Genomic DNA, 17,286 nt, shown 5'->3' with positions numbered 1-17,286 from the left:
CATCATATTCAGTAGACAACCGAAAGATCTTTTAGTTGTTAGGTACGTAGATGCAGACTATGCAGAAGATTTAGATAACAAAAGGTCTACTACAGGATACATGTTCACTATGGCAGGAGGACCTATTTGTTGGAAATCTATAATACAATTTATTGTTGCATTGTCTACTACGGAGTTGGAGTACATGACAGCCGCTGAAGTAGCGAAAGAAGCTTTATGGCTTACAGGATTGGTCATAGAACTGGATGTTCAATATGGTGGAGTCTAGTTATTATGCGATAGTTAGAGTGCTATCTATTTGGCGAAGAATTAGGTATATCATGTGAGAACCAAGCACATTGATGTAAAGTTTCACAAGATTAGAGAGTTGATTTCTTCTAGGGAAATTCAACTTGAGAAAGTTCATACTGCAGACAATGCTGACAAAGCCAGTGACTACAGAGAAGTTAAGCATTGCTTGAACTTGATCCATATTTCTAGATGCTAGAGGAAGGAAGCATAGATCTAGAGATCCATGTGAAGTTTTGTTCAGATACTCGTGTTCTTCGAAGTAGTGAATATTTATTAAGGTGAATATTGTTGACGGGTGACTCATATTTGGATGAAGGCCAATGTGATGGATATCATGGAAGAAATATCTGTTAAGATTTTTCGTAATAAAATTCTGTTACGATTTTATATAACAGAATTTTGTTACGATTTTTATAACAAAATTTTGTTGTGATTTTTTATAATAAAATTCTGTTACGATTTTATCAGGTTTGTGATTTATACAATATTTATAGGAATTATTGTAAGCCTATTGTACAATAATAATTACAAGAATAATAAAATATGATTTTCTTGTGTAGAAAAAATTCTAATAAAATTTCGATCATTTTTATGGAGTAGACACATCATCGAACTACGATAACTCTTTTTCATCTTCTTTTTTTCTTTGCGCAACATCCCCAATCAATTGGGGGCATTCTCCCAATTATTTCCCAATTGATTTGGGAATGCCCTCATTCACGATTGTCACAGCGAAGGAATGGACACAAATCAATCGGGCATTTATAATATCGATTTAATTAAATTTTAATTGATAAAATCAAAACTGAATCGATTAAATTGATATACTGATATTTTTTTTTAAAAAAATAAACTTCTCAATTAATCAAATCAAAATTTTAATTTCCATCGATTCAATCAATTAATATCCCACAATTTTGATTTACCAACTCGATTACGCTGGTGGGTTCAATTAATAGTTTTGATCAAGACTGATAATTACACGCCTAATATTTCCATTTGTATTTGAGCAAGACGGAGATATCTCCCATACGCTGGTCGTTCGAGGGCCCAAGCGGCGAATAAATTTCTCATTTATTTCATCCCGTAACTCAACCTGCCAAGTGGGGTGTGCTGGAGCTGCTGGCTCGCAGGATCTGTTCGAGAGCTCCGGGAGCGCTGTGCGAATGGTTAACCCTAGATCTTCGTCTTCGTATCGTCTTCGTCGATCTCGTTTCGTGGTTCCTCCGACAATTTATCGCCTCGCGTTGATCCTCCTCGCCTTCTCCGTCTTCCTCTTCCTCGTATCTCAGAGGCAGATTCCCGTGTTCGATCGGGGTCCATCGCTGCCTCAGAAGTCGTCGGTACGCCATTCTGTCTTTTAAGTCTTTTACCTTCTAAAAGAGGAAAGCTTCTTGAGTGGATTTTGCGGGGGGTCTGTCATGGGAATGGCTTTTCAGCATACAAGTTTGATATATTCGTTTAGTTGTTGAAATAATTGTTTCGTGTAAGCATCGGCTTGTGGAAGTACTTATCCAGTTAACTTCAATAATTCTTGTGTTCCATGATTGATTTTTTTTTTTTTTTCATTTGTTCCATATAAATCTCGGTCTTTATGTCTTCCAAGATACAATTGCACGACTAATTTTGATTTTTATTTATCAAGCATATTTATTCTGTCTATTGTCATCTCTGCCCGTTCAATTGCTCCTTCCTTGTGGAACAGGAATTAGAAGAGCGACTATGGGATTCTGCTTCTGGTTATGGATACCGTCCTTGTGTCAAGCCAACCCATAAATATGCAGGTCTCTTTATCTCTTATATTTGAACTTTGTTGAAGTGCAAATTCATGATACAGTACTTGGTCATGCATTAAACTTACAGTGAGAAATGCAGCTACGGAGATACTTTTAGATATAGCTATAATTAATTAAATGATTAAGCATATACGTTAGTTTGGACAATAAAATGATTGAACCAAGACATTAAAGTGTAAATATAAAATTAGAGGAAATTCTAATAATTGATTCTTCGACTATCCTAAGCTGAGATGCAACTCTCATGTAAGTTTAATTTGGTGATACACTCATACAAGATATAACTGGGGTCAGCCTTCTGTTGTAGCTACAGTGGAAAACCATGTTTGCAGGCCCTAACACTCTTGAGCACCAAAGGAATAAAAAGTAGAGGAATGAGGAAACATTGCTGTTTCCTTTATTCCAAGGTGATCAAAATTCTCTTAAATAGAGAAGCTCAAACTTGGGCAAAATAAGATTGGGCCATAGTTACTCTAACTTAGGTACAACCACTGAGTTTCCTATATGATTGTTCCTAAAAATCTGTACACATGATTATGGTGGTAAATGAAGAGTCCATGTATTATTGAACTGGGCACAACCATTCATGTGTCAAGTCTTATATATATATATACACGCGCGTGTGCGGGCGGGCTCATGATAGCCGCTCACCAAGGTGAGCGGCTATCACAAGCGACCCTCATGAAAAAAAAAACGTTAATTTTTTTTTGTTTATTTTTTTAAGCTCCGGTTGTGCCAATATGATTTTGCCTTTAGGGTTTATGGGTTGGTATTAAGCACAAAAAAATTTTCAAATCGAAAAAATATGTTGGGTGTGCGGGGTAAGGTGTGTGGTGGGATAACAAAACCCTCCACACACAAGATAAGTGAGTAATTTCTGATACTTTGGATTATAGTGGAACTTTTACATTTTTTCCTTTCTAATATCTTTTATTATTTAGTTAATGAATTGTTATAACATGTCTCTTATGGCCAGCTCCCCAGAATCAGAAGCACTACTTAACTGTCAGAAGTAATGGAGGACTTAACCAAATGCGCACTGGTGTATGTTGACAAAAAAAATCTTCTTATTCTTACACATTTTTTTTTAAATTTGACTTGGTACATACTAGAGTCTTAGCTTCAGTTACTCTTATTCTTACGCTCTTTTTTTCCCATTAGTCTCCTGGGGCTTTATGGCTGGATCAAGCAGACTTAAATGACTGATCGGTATTTAGTTTGGTTTTATGTATCATAATGTTGGCATAAATAGCTGTGAAGTTATGGAAATATTCATGTAGATATTGCTATACATATAGGAGAAGATCAAAAATCTATTTATTTTGCCCTGTCATCAACTTGAAGGTTTGCTTGCTGACTGGAACAAGCAAAGCCATGGTTTTTTTTTTCATGTTGATTAGTGTGGGCCATGCTAGAATCTGTCAACATTAGAAAGATCTATAGTGTGAGAACAGACTATTTCTGTCTAATTGCTACTCTTTTTAAAGATCATCCATACATGTACTTTAAGTGAGCCTGTTAGCAGTATATGAATTGGAAGGTTAATCGTGTGACACCATTCACCACTATAACGTTTTAGGAGCTATTTGTGTCTTTGACACTTAGGTATACAAAAGTCAACAGGTGCAACTGATCACATGTTTTCTCCAATTGAAAATCCAAAAAGTGAAAGAAGTTCAGCTACTGCAAAATATTTCCTCTGTGCATTTGTCCTAATGTCTTATACGTTGTACTGTAGATTTTCTCCAATCTTCAATTTCTTATTGGCATCTTCTCATTATGTCATGATTGATCTATTAATTTGTGAAATTTTCTTGAAGAATGATTTAACCTTGGCACACATGGTTGATTATCTTATATTTAGTCTCATATTTAGTTCTGATCAGCTTATTGAATAGCATATAGCATTTGGAGTTGATAAGGATGCCTTGATTGCAGATCTGTGATATGGTTGCTGTTGCTCGCTTGATGAATGCCACACTAATAATTCCACAGTTGGATAAACGTTCTTTTTGGCAAGACACTAGGTCTGCTTTACAAAAGTTGCACATCTGATTTATAGAAAATAAATGCATGGCTTATTGCAAAAATATTTGCTTTATGTATTGCAGCACCTTTTCTGATATTTTTGATGAGTCTCACTTTATTAAAGCTCTAGAGAATGATGTACACATTGTGAGTGAGTTACCAAAGGAGATGGAGTCAGCTCCAAGGGTTCGTAAGCACTTTACTTCTTGGTCCAGTGCAAGTTATTATGAGGGAATGTCACAAATGTGGAAGGATTATGAGGTAGATTCTTTTTTAATGTGCATATTATTCCAAATGACTGTTTTTATTTTTTTGATAGTTTACAACTGAGGACTTCTAGATAATCTATTCGCAGCCATTCTTTTTCTGAATATTCTGTCACTATCAGTGAGGAGTTCATTTAGACTCTTTCAAGGTTTTCTCTTACCATTTTTTCACAGGGACGATCCTTTTATTTAGAAAAAATTTGCTTTGAGGCATACAACTATAAAAAATGCTAACTATATTTAGTTGTGAAAAACTATGGTGTTCTGCTGCCTTAATAAGTTGCTTTAACATTTTTAATAAGTTGACACAAATATCAAAAAACAAGTGATCAACTGCTTAATTCAGGCAGGCCGATTGTTTAGGTTTCCCCAGGTTATTCAGCTTTCTTTCTAGTCATGGATAATTATCATTCTAGTTGGCTTTTTAGCTAGGCACCTTAGTAATCTAAAAGATAACTTGATTGAAAACTGAGTTGGGTGATTGATGCAACATCAGGACAAACAAAGTTCATTAAGAGGATAATTAAATTTATTAAACTGAAAGATCCTTAAAAACAAAGGAAATTGGGCTTCTTTTAATGACTCCATGATGAAACTTGGACAAAAAGTAAATGAAAAAAAATAACCCATAGGAATTTGGTAAATAAACAACCTATTCTCGAAATAACTTACTCCGGAACAAGAATTAGAATTTCCTAATTTGTTGTGACTAACTAGAATAAAATCTTACATATTTTAGAAACTTATAAAATATAAACTTCCTAAAGAGCTCGATTTCATAAAGGAGATTGAAAACTACTTTTAGATGTAATGGAGTGGTTGATCAAGAGTCACCTTGGTTGATTTGTACAAAAGCACTACATCTAAAGTTTTGTGGTTGAATTTTTTGAGTAGTCACTAGAGAAGATGAATTATATATATAAAAATTCCTTTCCTAGAAGAACTTAATCTTGTTGAGTGTGGTTCGAGTGTTGGAAACAACCTCTTGCAAAGTAGGCTAAGGTTGCGTGCAATAGATCCTTCCCAGAACCCTGCATTGGCGGGAGCTTTGTGCACCAGGATGCAATTTTTTTTAATTGAGTGGTCAATCAAGAGTCACCTTGGTTGATTTGTACAAAAGCACTGCATCTACAGATATTTTGTGGTTGAATTTTTTGAGTAGTTTTGTTGTTGGATATGTACGAAAGCACTGCAGCTAAACATCCTAAGTGGAAGAGATGAGATAACCAAAACTGGGATATGCTCGTAAAAGGAGTGGTATTGGAAAATTAAATTTGAGAATTCTTGGGCCATTCTATGTATGAGATAGGTGGTTGTTAGAACAACTTCACCTCAAAGATATTTTCGAGCATATATCGTGAACAATAAATATCTAGCAACTTCAAATAGGTGACAATTTGTTCTTTTTTGCTACACCATTGCAGCACATAAACTATGGTGAATAAATTCATTGGTTGTTCGAGATTCATCAAGAAAAGAGTGGATGTGTCCTGTTCCATTGTTTGTTCTCTAAGTTCATCAGTCATCCTGCTAATGGATTCTAAATTACATGTTAAATTTGGTACGCGCATCATAGAATGAAGAGCAGTTGTTTTTAACAAGTTTAGGGAACCTTTTCCAGCAATGGATCACTGCTGACACTAGGTTCCTCAGTTTTCTGCTCCATTGATGCTCGGTAATTCATGCCATCTAACTTATAGTTTGTGATCTACTGAAGGATTATGAAACCACTATTGATGGGACAGATTCAGATGTGATAGAAGACGACACATACTGATTTCTTAGACTTCTTTCTGGAAGTCATCATCATGTGGCTTCAAGTGAGGAAGGAAAAAATGGATAGGATAATAGATTCAAGGTATTGATGGAGAATGACTTTCTTGTCGTCATCTTTATAAAATGGAATTACAACATATATAGACAATGAAAAAATAATCTGTCTTAAAGAAAGGAACAAAATAATCAAGAAACAAAATAATTTAAAAATCAACTTTCTAAAAAGCCAAAAACAAAATAGTAACTATCTCCTACAAATTAAGTATCTCCTAAATAGAATGATTTAGAGTATCTTCTTCCAAATAAAATGATTCAGAATATCTTCTTCCAAATAGAATGATTGGGAATATCTTATTGAAGACATTCCAAAAGACAATGATTCTACAAAATCTGTGTCAAAACCTCCTATTGGCTGCTTCAAGAAGTTCCATCTAAGCCTCGGAGTTGGTCTTTTGGGGATATGTTGCTACGGCTTGTGACTAAGGGGTTGTTTATTAGGGTGGTTGTTTAATTATCAATGTTGATTTTTCTATCCATAGACCTTGTTTTGATCTTGGTTGACATCTTGTCTCACTTTCCGGATTCAGTATGATGGCAAGTTAAAACTTTAGCTGGAGTATTGATATAAATTTATGTCATAATACCTTTCAGGTCATTCATGTCCCCAAATCTGATTCCAGGCTGGCAAACAATGACCTTCCTGTTGATATTCAAAGGTTGCGTTGTCGTGCTATGTATTATGCCCTCCGTTTCTCAAATCCCATAGAAAGCCTTGGAAAGGTCTGAAAAAGGCATAATATCCTACAACATTTAGTCAATTAAGTATTTTCCTTCATAGTTCATTCAGTCAATATTTTTCATATCTTGTAAATTAGGTTCTGAGACTGCATGCTGCTGATACAACAGAAGCTAGTGGAACGGCTGAAGTCACATGGCCCATATATCGCTCTTCATCTGCGTTATGAGAAGGATATGCTGGCTTTTACTGGTTGTACCTATGGTCTTACTGATATTGAAGCTGGAGAACTCAAAATTTTGAGGTTGGTGATGTTGTTTGCCATTATTTTTGGTATATTGTTATATGTTTATGATGGCTAAACTGTTCCTAGGGAGAATACAAATCACTGGAAGATGAAGGGTATAAATTCAACTGAACAAAGACTAGGTGGTTTCTGCCCTCTGACTCCCAAGGAGGTCGGTGTCTTTCTGCATTCTATGGGATATCCGTCATCCACATGGATTTACATTGCGGCTGGTGACATCTATGGTGGTGAAACTTACCTTTCCGATTTAAGGTCTCAGTTTCCGAACTTAGTTTCCAAGGTTCACACCGTGACTTAAATCTTGCTTGTGCCCGATAGTAATGAATGTATTATCCTGAGATACTAAAAGTTTGACTATTTATATGTAGGAGAGTTTGGCAACTGTTGAAGAATTAAAGGAATTTGCAAAGCATGCTACTCAAACTGCAGCTATTGACTACATTGTCTCAATTGAAAGTGATGTATTTATACCTTCATATACTGGAAATATGGCAAGAGCTGTTGAGGGTCATAGGAGATTTTTAGGACACCGCAAGACAATTAATCCAGATAGGTAAGCGAATGGTACTTGGCACTCTCTTTTTTCATTCATCACACCTTGTGACAGCAAATTTGCCTAGATAGAGAGATTGTGTAAAAACCCTGTTTAGATTACTTAAACATCTGGATAGGTCTAGTTCTTCTCTAATTTATAATAAACACAATTTTTACCTCCAATTTGACATTAAAACTGAAGGTGCTAATATATTTGTATATAAGATCCTCCTTTCAAAATGTCTGGCACCTGATCACTGTCATGATTAGAATGGGTTTTATGTGGAGATTCCTAATTGTGAGTTTCATTTAGATGCCTTTGGACTTTACATCTCAAATTAGATGGCATTCCGACGTTAATCATTTTACTTTTCTTTTCTTACTGTATTCATTTTACCACCTTTCTCCACTCTGCAGGAAAGGATTGGTAAAACTCTTTGATATGTTGGAAAAAGGAGAGCTGAAAGAAGATACAAAATTTTCTTCACTAGTAATTGATATGCACAAACACAGGTACTCTTTTTGAATCTGCATCGTTCTGAGAATTGTTTTATCTTCTCTTGAAGTCCTCGTAAAATTTTCCAAAATCAGAAATCAAGATGACGACTAGGTATTTAATAATTCCCCTGTTGTTTCACAGACAGGGAGCGCCAAGAAAGAGGTATGGATCTCTGCCTGGAAGTAAAGGCCGGGATCGGTTTAGAACTGAAGAATCATTTTATGAAAACCCATTTCCTGAGTGCATTTGCCCAACAGATCACCATTGACTCTCTTCTTTGGTAAATATCTAATAAATAGTGTGTTTTTGGCAATTACTAGATAAACTGAAAGCAACTTTTCACTCATCAATATGCTGAATTACATATAGGTAATTGAATTAATTCTAAGACATTTCTTTTTTCAAATTTAGTCACTGATATTTCAGATGATGTTATCTGTTGGCATTGTTCGTAACTTTGTTGGTCTTGCTCCCCCGTGATTATCCGTCGTGGATTGTTTTTCAGGTCTTTGTTTTAGTTGTTTACACTTCGTAGGGACAGAGGTAAAAACTAATAGATTCATTTCTCTGAGTCTTTTTTTTTTAATTGGCGAAATTATATCATGTGATTTTGTGAGAATGCAAATGACGTTAGCATTGCTTTGTAGGATATCCGTCTATCCGAGGGCTAACAACAAAGTTTTCAAGGATTAAGTACTAAATATGTCATAAAGTTTTGAAACATTATCAAGTTAATCGTGATATTTTTTTTTATTTTAAACAAAAGTCACAATTTCTTTCAAATCTAGCACATTCTCTATCTAAAAAATTTAATATTTTGATTATGATTTGTTAATCTATCTTAAATTTGTGAAACATAATCAAATTTAGAGGTGCCTTATTTTAAACAAATATACCACTTAACTATTACTTTTGTGATAAATCTAGTACTTTCCAAATGTATCAAGTATATGATACAAGGAGAATTTAGTCTGTCAAAACAATGATGTTATATGAAAGCAATTCTTAGGATAATTCATAATCTTCTCTATTTATATATTTTGTTACAAGATTAAAATGAGATATAAAATCTAAAAAATTCCTGCTATATTTATTCTTTAACACGTTCGAAAGCCAGGTTGGGAGGTTGGTAGGGCAACTTGTCTGATTGAATGAGCTTGGATTCTAGTTCAATCCAAATGTATAGTCTAATTACTAGACTAAATTGACCTATGATTTCAATTGAATCGTCTGACTTGGTAGGGATGACTTTTGTGTTGCAATTGAATTGAATTTTATACCAAAACCCTCAAAAGGGGAAAAAAAACTATTATGGTAGGGATGACTTTTGTGTTGCAATTGAATTGAATTTTATACCAAAACCCTCAAAAGGGGGGAAAACTATTAGTTTATGCAGAATTTCATATATATATATATATATATATATATATAGAGAGAGAGAGAGAGAGAGAGAGAGAGAGAGGGGCATATTAGCCTGGCCGTCTCTATCGCCTTCACTGACCCCGCCCTTGCTAGTCTCATTTTCCACATGCACCATCTCTCCCTCTCGTTAAGGCGTAGTGACGGAGCTCTTTGCTAGTCGACCTTGCAGCCCTCGCCATCAGCCAGGCCATCGAAGACCTATCTCGTCTTTCTCCATCGGATTCTGTCGACGTCATCCTTCAGTGATACCTCCCTTTCCCTCAGCACACCGATCACCTCCCATAGCAAACTCCAGTGCCGCTTCGTAGCCCCCGATGAGCAGTCCCAGCTGTCGGTGCCATTGTCGTTGCCCCTGAGACCAAATTCGACTTGTCGACACTCCTGCCTTCAGATTCGATCTATGTTGAGTGCAACCAGACATTTGTTCCGAAGATTCAGCATTTTGCTCGGTCCCTCCGACTTGGCCCGTCTGCAGCCTTTGTGCCTTCCAATCTACGTTGTTAGTACTCCAATGTAGTTTTGATATGATCAACCAAGTCAAGTTAGGTTATATTGATATTTAACTTCTGTGTCTAAGTGTGTAGGAACTTAGGAGCATAGGAAGTCGAGCGAAAGACGTAGCTAGCGAAAAGGACGGCACGAGAGAGAGCCGAAGGGCTCGATGTGTTCGAGGGACGAGGCACTGCAGAAGAGTACTCTGGCGGGCGAGAAGGAGGCGCGCGGCGTTTTCGAGGGACGAGAAGCCGGAGCGGAAAGCTGCTAGAAGGTCGAAAAATGAGTTCGGGTGAGCCCTATTCCGGATGGCTGAAATCACCCAAGCAAATAGAACCAGAGTGGAAGACCCGAACTAATGTGAGCGGAACCTGAGCGAAAGATCATGACCAAAAGTCAACATAAAGTTGACTTTTTTAGTCCGGGTGTCCGGACCAGGAACTTCATCCGAACATGACTTGGCGCGTTCCGTTGCGACGGGGATAAAAGTTTATCCCCCTCTAGGCGCCTGGAATCCTTTTAGGCACCCTGACTAGGGCTATAAATACAACCCTGGTCCCAGTAGCTCAGAACAACACTTGTAAACAATTTATATTAGTTTTGTTCTGTAATGAAGTGCTTTAACTGCTGTAAGAGGCTTCTCCGTCTGAAGGAAATTGTTTAGTGAACTTCAATTTTCTTGGATTAGCAATCCCTTGATTGCAAACCAAGTAACCCTTTTGTGCCTTTTCTTTTTAAACAGTTTCTTATCTCTTTTATGCAAGTGTTTACTTTAATAAAGTTGTAAAGTTCGAGAAAGGTTCAGTTTTTTTATTGTATAGGCTATTCACCCCCCTCTAGCCGGCCGCCAAGGGACCTATAATTGGTATCAGAGCCTAATAGCTTCAGGAGGACTAACTGTCGAACGAAACACAAGAGATGACTAGACCGAGCATCAACCCACCAAAATTCGAGGGGAGAATTCACAAGCTGGAAGAAAAAGATGGAGGTAATCTTTAAGACATATTTCGATTTACTATTAATCATGAAATTTAGTTTTGTAACACCAGAGGGCAAAGAAGAATACCAATGGACAAAGAAGGAACAAGCCGACTTCGTGATAAATGGCAAAACAGAGTTTCATCTGTTTAGCGTCTTACCACCTCAAGAAGTCAACCGGATCGGAGCCTACGAGTCAACAAAGGAGCTTTGGGAGAAATTCCTGGAACTACACGAGGGGACCTCGAAGGCAAAACTCGCGAAATAGAATCTGCTTAGGAACCAGATCAACAGCATCAAATTAGAGGAGTTGCACACCTTCACTCAAGAATAAAGGAACTCATTATCGGATTCACGAATCTCGGAGAAAAGGTAACCAACCGAAATTCACTAAGATGCGCTTAACACATTTCTTAGGACTACTGAATGAGCATCATTAGTAGATGCTTATTATATCTTTAAGGATCTAGAAGTAAATACGTTAGAAGAGTTATTTTCAACTTTTGAATTTAATGCAAAAAGATGTGTAGATTTGAAGGAGCCTAAGCATAATATTACCTTAACGGCAAAAATGGATGAACCAGATTCTGGATCTTCTCTCGATGATGATGAAACGACGTTCATGGTAAGAAAATTTAAAAAAATATTTAAAACTAATAAATTAAATCAAGTGTAGAGTAATTGAAGGAAAAGAAAGATAAGATGCTACCTTTGCAATGAAGAAGGACACGACAAAGACAACTGCTCTAAATTGAAAAATAAGGACAAGAACAAGGACAAGGAGAAGAACAAGAAGCTATCTCAGACCAAGTATAATCTAAAGGTGACATGAGACGAAACATCGCCTGAGCAAAAATCGAAGCCATCCTCAATCGAAACTGCGTTAGTGGCAAGTCACTAGGAAGATGAAGACGAAGTAAGCTCATTCTCAATGAGCATCGAGAGCATCGATGAAGGGGGAGCAACATAAGAAGGAAGCAACACTTCAGAGGGAGTTTCAGACCACAGGATCGACAACGCAAGTTAGGTACGATCCCTATCTCCTGATAAGTTATTTATCTTTATAAAAATGCTATAAAAAATTTCTTGCAAATTAGAAATAGAAAATAAAAATTATTAAAATAAAATAATGAGTTAAAAGGAACTCTAGTAACGACTTGTCAATTAGAGGATTTTGATAAACTAAAATTAGAAAATAAAAATTTAAAGGAACAAATACAAAATTTGAAAAATTCTGCATGTTTCACTTACATTTCTTTAAAATTTAGAAATAATTCAGGACTTAAAGTGGTATCTTAGATATCACATGGGCCAAATTAAAAAAATATCACAAAAATATATCCTTAAGAAATTTTTAATTAACCTAGTAGGTAGGAATTTATATTGGGTTCTAAAAACATGCTTAGATTAAATTGTTACATTTTAAAGTTAGACCTAGGGCTTTCAAAAAGAAAATTAAATGTTTAATTTCTTTAAAAGGCTTTGTCTAGAAGTGTTTGTTATTCCAATAACCAAGAAGGTCTAGTGCCTCGCCACAGCCTGAAAGCCAATTACTAAAATGAATATTTAATTGACTAGTTGTTAAGTATGTAATTAAAAATGATCTAATGCTTTCAAACAAATTGTTTGTCAAAATTTCTGTTAGAAATTATTTAGAAGTTAATTTTTTAGCGGTACAAAAATTTTAAAATAGGTTATGTTAATTTTTTTTGCAAAGTTGTTTTCAAACTTTATTGTTATGTAAAAATTATCATCTTTCTGGAAAAGTTTTTTTTTGAAAAAATTTATGTCTACTCAACCCTTAGTAATTAAAATTTTTTTTTTTTCAAAATTCGTTATAAGATTCCAATTTTTTTTAAATTTTCTGGAAAATAGTATTTCCCTTAGACTTTGTTTTAGATTTATTTTTCAAAGGATTTATAAGTACCCCATTTTTAATGTGATCAAAGGGGGAGAAGTGAAGATTAAATCTAGGGGGAGAGTATCATTAATTTTTGCACATTATTATTTGTAAAATTTACCTTGTTATTAATGGTTTATATTTTTTCCCCTAACTTAATTTGGGTTGTTCACATCAAAAAGGGAGAGATTGTTAGTGCCTCAAGATAGTTTTGATGTGATCAACCAAGTCAAGTTAGGTCCTATTGGTATTTAACCTTTGTGTCTAAGTGTGCAGGAACTTAAGAGCACAGGAAGTCGAGCGAAAGACGCAGCTAGCGAGAAGGACGACACGGGAGAAAGTCGACGGGCTCAGTGCGCCTGAGGGACGAGGCGCTGTAGAAGGGTACGCTGGAGGACGAGAAGGAGGGGCGCGATGTTTTCGAGGGACGAGAAGCTTGAGCGGAAGACTTGGAAATGGATTCGGGTGAGCCCTATTCTGGATTACCGAGATCACCCAAGCAAGTGGAACCGGAGCGGAAGACTCGGACCAATGCGAGCGGAACCGGAGTAGAAGACTGGGACCAAAAGTCAATAGGAAGTTGACTTTCTCGGTCCAGGCGCCCGGACCATGAACTTCATCCGAAAGCGATGTGACACGTTCTGTTGTGACGAGGATAAATGTTTATCTCCTCCAAGCATCTGGAACTCTTCTAGGTGCCCCGACCAGGGCTATAAATACAACCCTGGTCCCATTAGCTCAGAACAACACTTGTAAACAATTCCTCTTTAGTTTTGTTCTATAATTAAGTGCTTCAACTGCTGTAAGAGGTTTCTCCGCTTGAAGGAGATTGTTTAGTGAGCTTCAACTTCCTTGGATTAGCAATCTCCTGATTGTAAACTAAGTGACACTTTTGTGCCTCTTCTTTTTAAACATTTTTTTATTTCTTTTATGCAAGTGTTTAGTTTAATAAAGCTGTAAAGTTCGAGAAAGGTTCGATTTTTTTATTGTGCAGCTTATTCACCCCTCTAGCCAGCCTCAAAGGGACCTACATGCGTGCCACTGCTATATTCCGGAGGGCGAGTATTGGTTGTGTGCCGGCCTACATGCCACTATTTTTAGCCTTGACACCACTGTTATTTTCCAACCTGCGAGCCTCAGTTGTGTGTCAGCCTATGTGCTACTATTTTCAGCATTCACGCCACTGCTATATTTTGGCATGATTGTGTTCTAGTTTGTGTGCTACGTTCTGATCCGTGTGTCGTTGTCATATTTCGGCTTGTGTGCCATGTTTCGGCCTTTGTGTCGCTATTATATTTTGGCTTGCATACTATTGTCATATTTCGGATTATGTGTTGCTTCCATATTTCGGTCTGCGTGCCACTGTCGTATTCCAGCTCCGTGCCATCCTCCAGCTCTGGGCCGTGATGTGCGTAGATTATATACTCTTTTATGCATGTTTTTACGCACATCTACATATTTTGAGCATGCTTGATCTATGCATTTTTATACTTTCAGCTTTCCTTTTAGCATATTTACTCTTTTGGTTCGGAGATATGCTTTTTGTGCATTTTCTGTACACAGGAGTCGATTTGGTGAAGAATCTACATCTTTGGGCATGCATTGGAGGAAACAAAGGGAGAAAGCACCGGGCCGTGTACCTCACACGGCCCTGCACTGGTATGGAGCTCGGCGAAGAGGAAGATGACATGGCCGTGTGAACCTCGCACGGCCGTGTCAAGATTTGAAGCCAACCAGAGCAGAAGCCTTAAATGGCCGTGTGGATCTACACGACCGTGTGAGGTTTCCAGAGACCAAGCAGGCTGTGGCCGTGTGCACCACACGGCCGTGTAGCATTTCCAGAGAGCAGAAGGGTTCTGGCCGTGTGGAGTCACACGGCCGTGCAGCTTTGGCAGAGAGGGAACTGGACATGGCCGTGTGAATCTCACACGGCCGTGTCACGGGGCCGTGTGGCGCCCGATTCCCTCCTCTATTTAAACCCTTCTTCATGAATTGAAAGGGGATCTCTCCCCCTTTGGGAGAAGGCAAGATTTGGTGGTTTCCTCCCAATCTTGGGAGGATTTCTGGGCGATTCAAGGGGAGCTCTTGACGATTTCGGCTCCGGAGCGAGGATTGGATCCGAAGACGAAGCTTCTTCGTAGATAAGTTTTCTCTTTCCCCCTTTTCTTGGTTTCTTGGATTGGGGATTTAAGAAATGCTTGTATACTTTATTTCTTCGGGTTTTCTTCCTCGATTCATGGGGTAGATCTTGTATTCTAGGATGAAGGGAGTATTTGTATGATGGATTGATGTAATCTCTTATGGATTTGCCATTTTCTTGTTTCAATGACATTATCTTGCTTGTATCGATTAGATCTTGAATGATTAATGGTGATTCGTGCTTAATTCTCATTCTTGATTAATTGTTTGGATTTCTTATGGACTTTGTAAAGATAAACTCTCACTCGATCATCCGAGGGATCCACGTGACAGGTGCAAGCCCGTGTAAGGACGTTTGAGAGACAATCTTGAAGAGGAAATAGGAATATTCAAGAGAGTAGGATGGATTTTGTGATCAGTTTATTGTATCTTGATAGATTAATAAGTCATGGGCTTCTACGTTGATATCCGAGGAAGGCATAGTAATAGGTGCACTTCTGTGTAAGGACAACATAGGTTCATGTCTAATTAATCCTATTTAGATACATTTCTCAGTCCTAAGCCGGTTGTCTATTACAAGAGAGAACCGACAACTTTCTACATGTTTGGCAATTGAGGGATAAGAATTGGTGGACCATTTACATTCGAGAAATCCTTCAAAGAAACCGAAACTCCTAGAATCTCCTTTATCATAACCCAAAACACTAAATTCTTGTTTGTTGATCTTTAAGATTAGATTTGTTTACCTTACTTTGCTTTTGAAACGATTGGATAGTTGTTTAGCTAATTCGCATTGAGACATTTCTAGTGCTTATTCCAGTCCCTGTGGATACGATAATCTTTTATATTACTTGCGACATTTCCGTACACTTGCGGAGAGCGAACAAGTTTTTGGCGCCGTTGCCGGGGACTGCGCTATAACATTAGGAATTATCAATTGAGTTAGACTAAACATAACATTTGTTTTCCTTTCATATTGCATAGTTATAACTAATTGTTAGAATTATGTTTTCAAAAGTTTTTCCTTTCTTGAATAACATTCTTGACAATTCTTTTTGTTGCAATTCTAATTCTAACTTTGCATTCTTGATTTCTAGTACTCTAATCTAACTTTTCTCTGTTTTCTCTTTTGATCTTGTTTCTTTCTTATTTTCTTTTGTAAACATATCTTGCAATTTTTAGTATATGAATTATTCTAGACATTTTTCTTTTTCCTTTATCTTTTCTTTCTTGTTTTCATTATGCACTTTCTTTCTTGCAATTTAAATTCGGCATTTGCTTTCTTGCTTTTCATATTGCATTTTATTTCTTGTCTTTGATTCTTAATAATTTTCTTTTTCTTCTTGAATATCCATGAGCACTAACATGTCAAGCAGGACCATGAGAAATTTTTCTACACCCTTTTCTGCAAGATTTTTATCTCCCATTGTGCAACCTCAAATTGAAGCAGAAAGTTTCCAACTAGACCCAGAGATAATTTTCATGATACAAGGTCACAAATTTGGAGGAGAAGTATCAGAAAGTCCTTATCTGCATCTTGAAACATTTTTAGAGATTTGTGATTTGGTGAAATGTGAAGGAGTATCAGCAGATGCAGTTCGATTGATGACATTTCCTTTCAGTATCAAGGATAAAGCAAGGACTTAGCTATATTCTCTCTGTCCTCAAAGCATCACAAGTTGGGAACAATTGGAGAAGCAATTTCTGAATCATTTTTTCCCTCCAAGTAGAACTGTGTATATGAGGAATTGCATAACAAATTTTGCTCAGGCATATGGAGAATCATTATTTGAAGCATGGGATAGATTCAAGAGTCTTCAAAGACAGTGCCCTCATCATGGTTTTGAAAAATGGTTGATTTTGCACATATTCTATGGGGGAATTTCTTTCTCAGACAAGACTTTATTGGATTCATCAGCTGGAGGTTCTTTTATGGACAAAAGTGTAGATGAAGCTTATTCATTAATTGATCAAGTGACATTGAACCTCCATGAATGGTCGAACAAAAGTTGGATGGAATTTCCCTCAGATATTCAAAAAGTGCAAGCCATAAATGTAAGAGAGCCTGTCAAACAAAATGAAATTCAACCACCTAAAAATGTTGAAATTCACAAGTCACAGA

General features: G+C 36.9%; 1 protein-coding gene and 1 non-coding gene across 3 annotated transcripts; one reads left to right on the top strand and one right to left on the bottom strand.

Annotated features, from left to right (window-relative positions):
• The first annotated feature begins 1,317 nt into the window (after window positions 1-1,317).
• Window positions 1,318-8,819, top strand: LOC122024254 (O-fucosyltransferase 38-like). Of its 2 annotated transcripts, XM_042582832.1 has the most exons (11): window positions 1,318-1,634; window positions 1,997-2,075; window positions 3,064-3,131; window positions 4,026-4,114; window positions 4,199-4,376; window positions 6,809-6,937; window positions 7,064-7,197; window positions 7,267-7,480; window positions 7,569-7,753; window positions 8,152-8,247; window positions 8,375-8,819. In XM_042582832.1, exons 1-11 carry the CDS (start codon window positions 1,458-1,460, stop codon window positions 8,499-8,501), a joined length of 1,476 nt encoding a protein of 491 aa, XP_042438766.1. In that variant the 5' UTR covers window positions 1,318-1,457; the 3' UTR covers window positions 8,502-8,819. The 2 variants fall into 2 exon arrangements, with proteins under 2 accessions (XP_042438766.1, XP_042438767.1); XM_042582833.1 differs by lacking the exon at window positions 3,064-3,131 and having other exon boundaries at window positions 1,492-1,634.
• An 8,083-nt stretch (window positions 8,820-16,902) lies between these two features.
• Window positions 16,903-17,008, bottom strand: LOC122025830. Its single transcript, XR_006123856.1, has one exon. It is a non-coding gene; the product is annotated as a small nucleolar RNA R71 (small nucleolar RNA).
• Between the last annotated feature and the right edge of the window lie 278 nt (window positions 17,009-17,286).

This window comes from Zingiber officinale, chromosome 9B, assembly GCF_018446385.1.
Source record: "Zingiber officinale cultivar Zhangliang chromosome 9B, Zo_v1.1, whole genome shotgun sequence".
Taxonomy (NCBI): Eukaryota; Viridiplantae; Streptophyta; class Magnoliopsida; order Zingiberales; family Zingiberaceae; genus Zingiber; species Zingiber officinale.
This window is presented reverse-complemented; position numbering and strand designations above follow the sequence as displayed.

Coding starts and splice junctions, on each gene's coding strand:
- LOC122024254 (XM_042582832.1), top strand. CDS start 1,458: ATGGTTAACCCTAGATCTTCGTCTTCGTATCGTCTTCGTCGATCTCGT. Junction 4,115..4,198: donor TCTTTTTGGCAAGACACTAG/GTCTGCTTTACA, acceptor TATGTATTGCAG/CACCTTTTCTGATATTTTTG. Junction 7,198..7,266: donor GGAGAACTCAAAATTTTGAG/GTTGGTGATGTT, acceptor AACTGTTCCTAG/GGAGAATACAAATCACTGGA.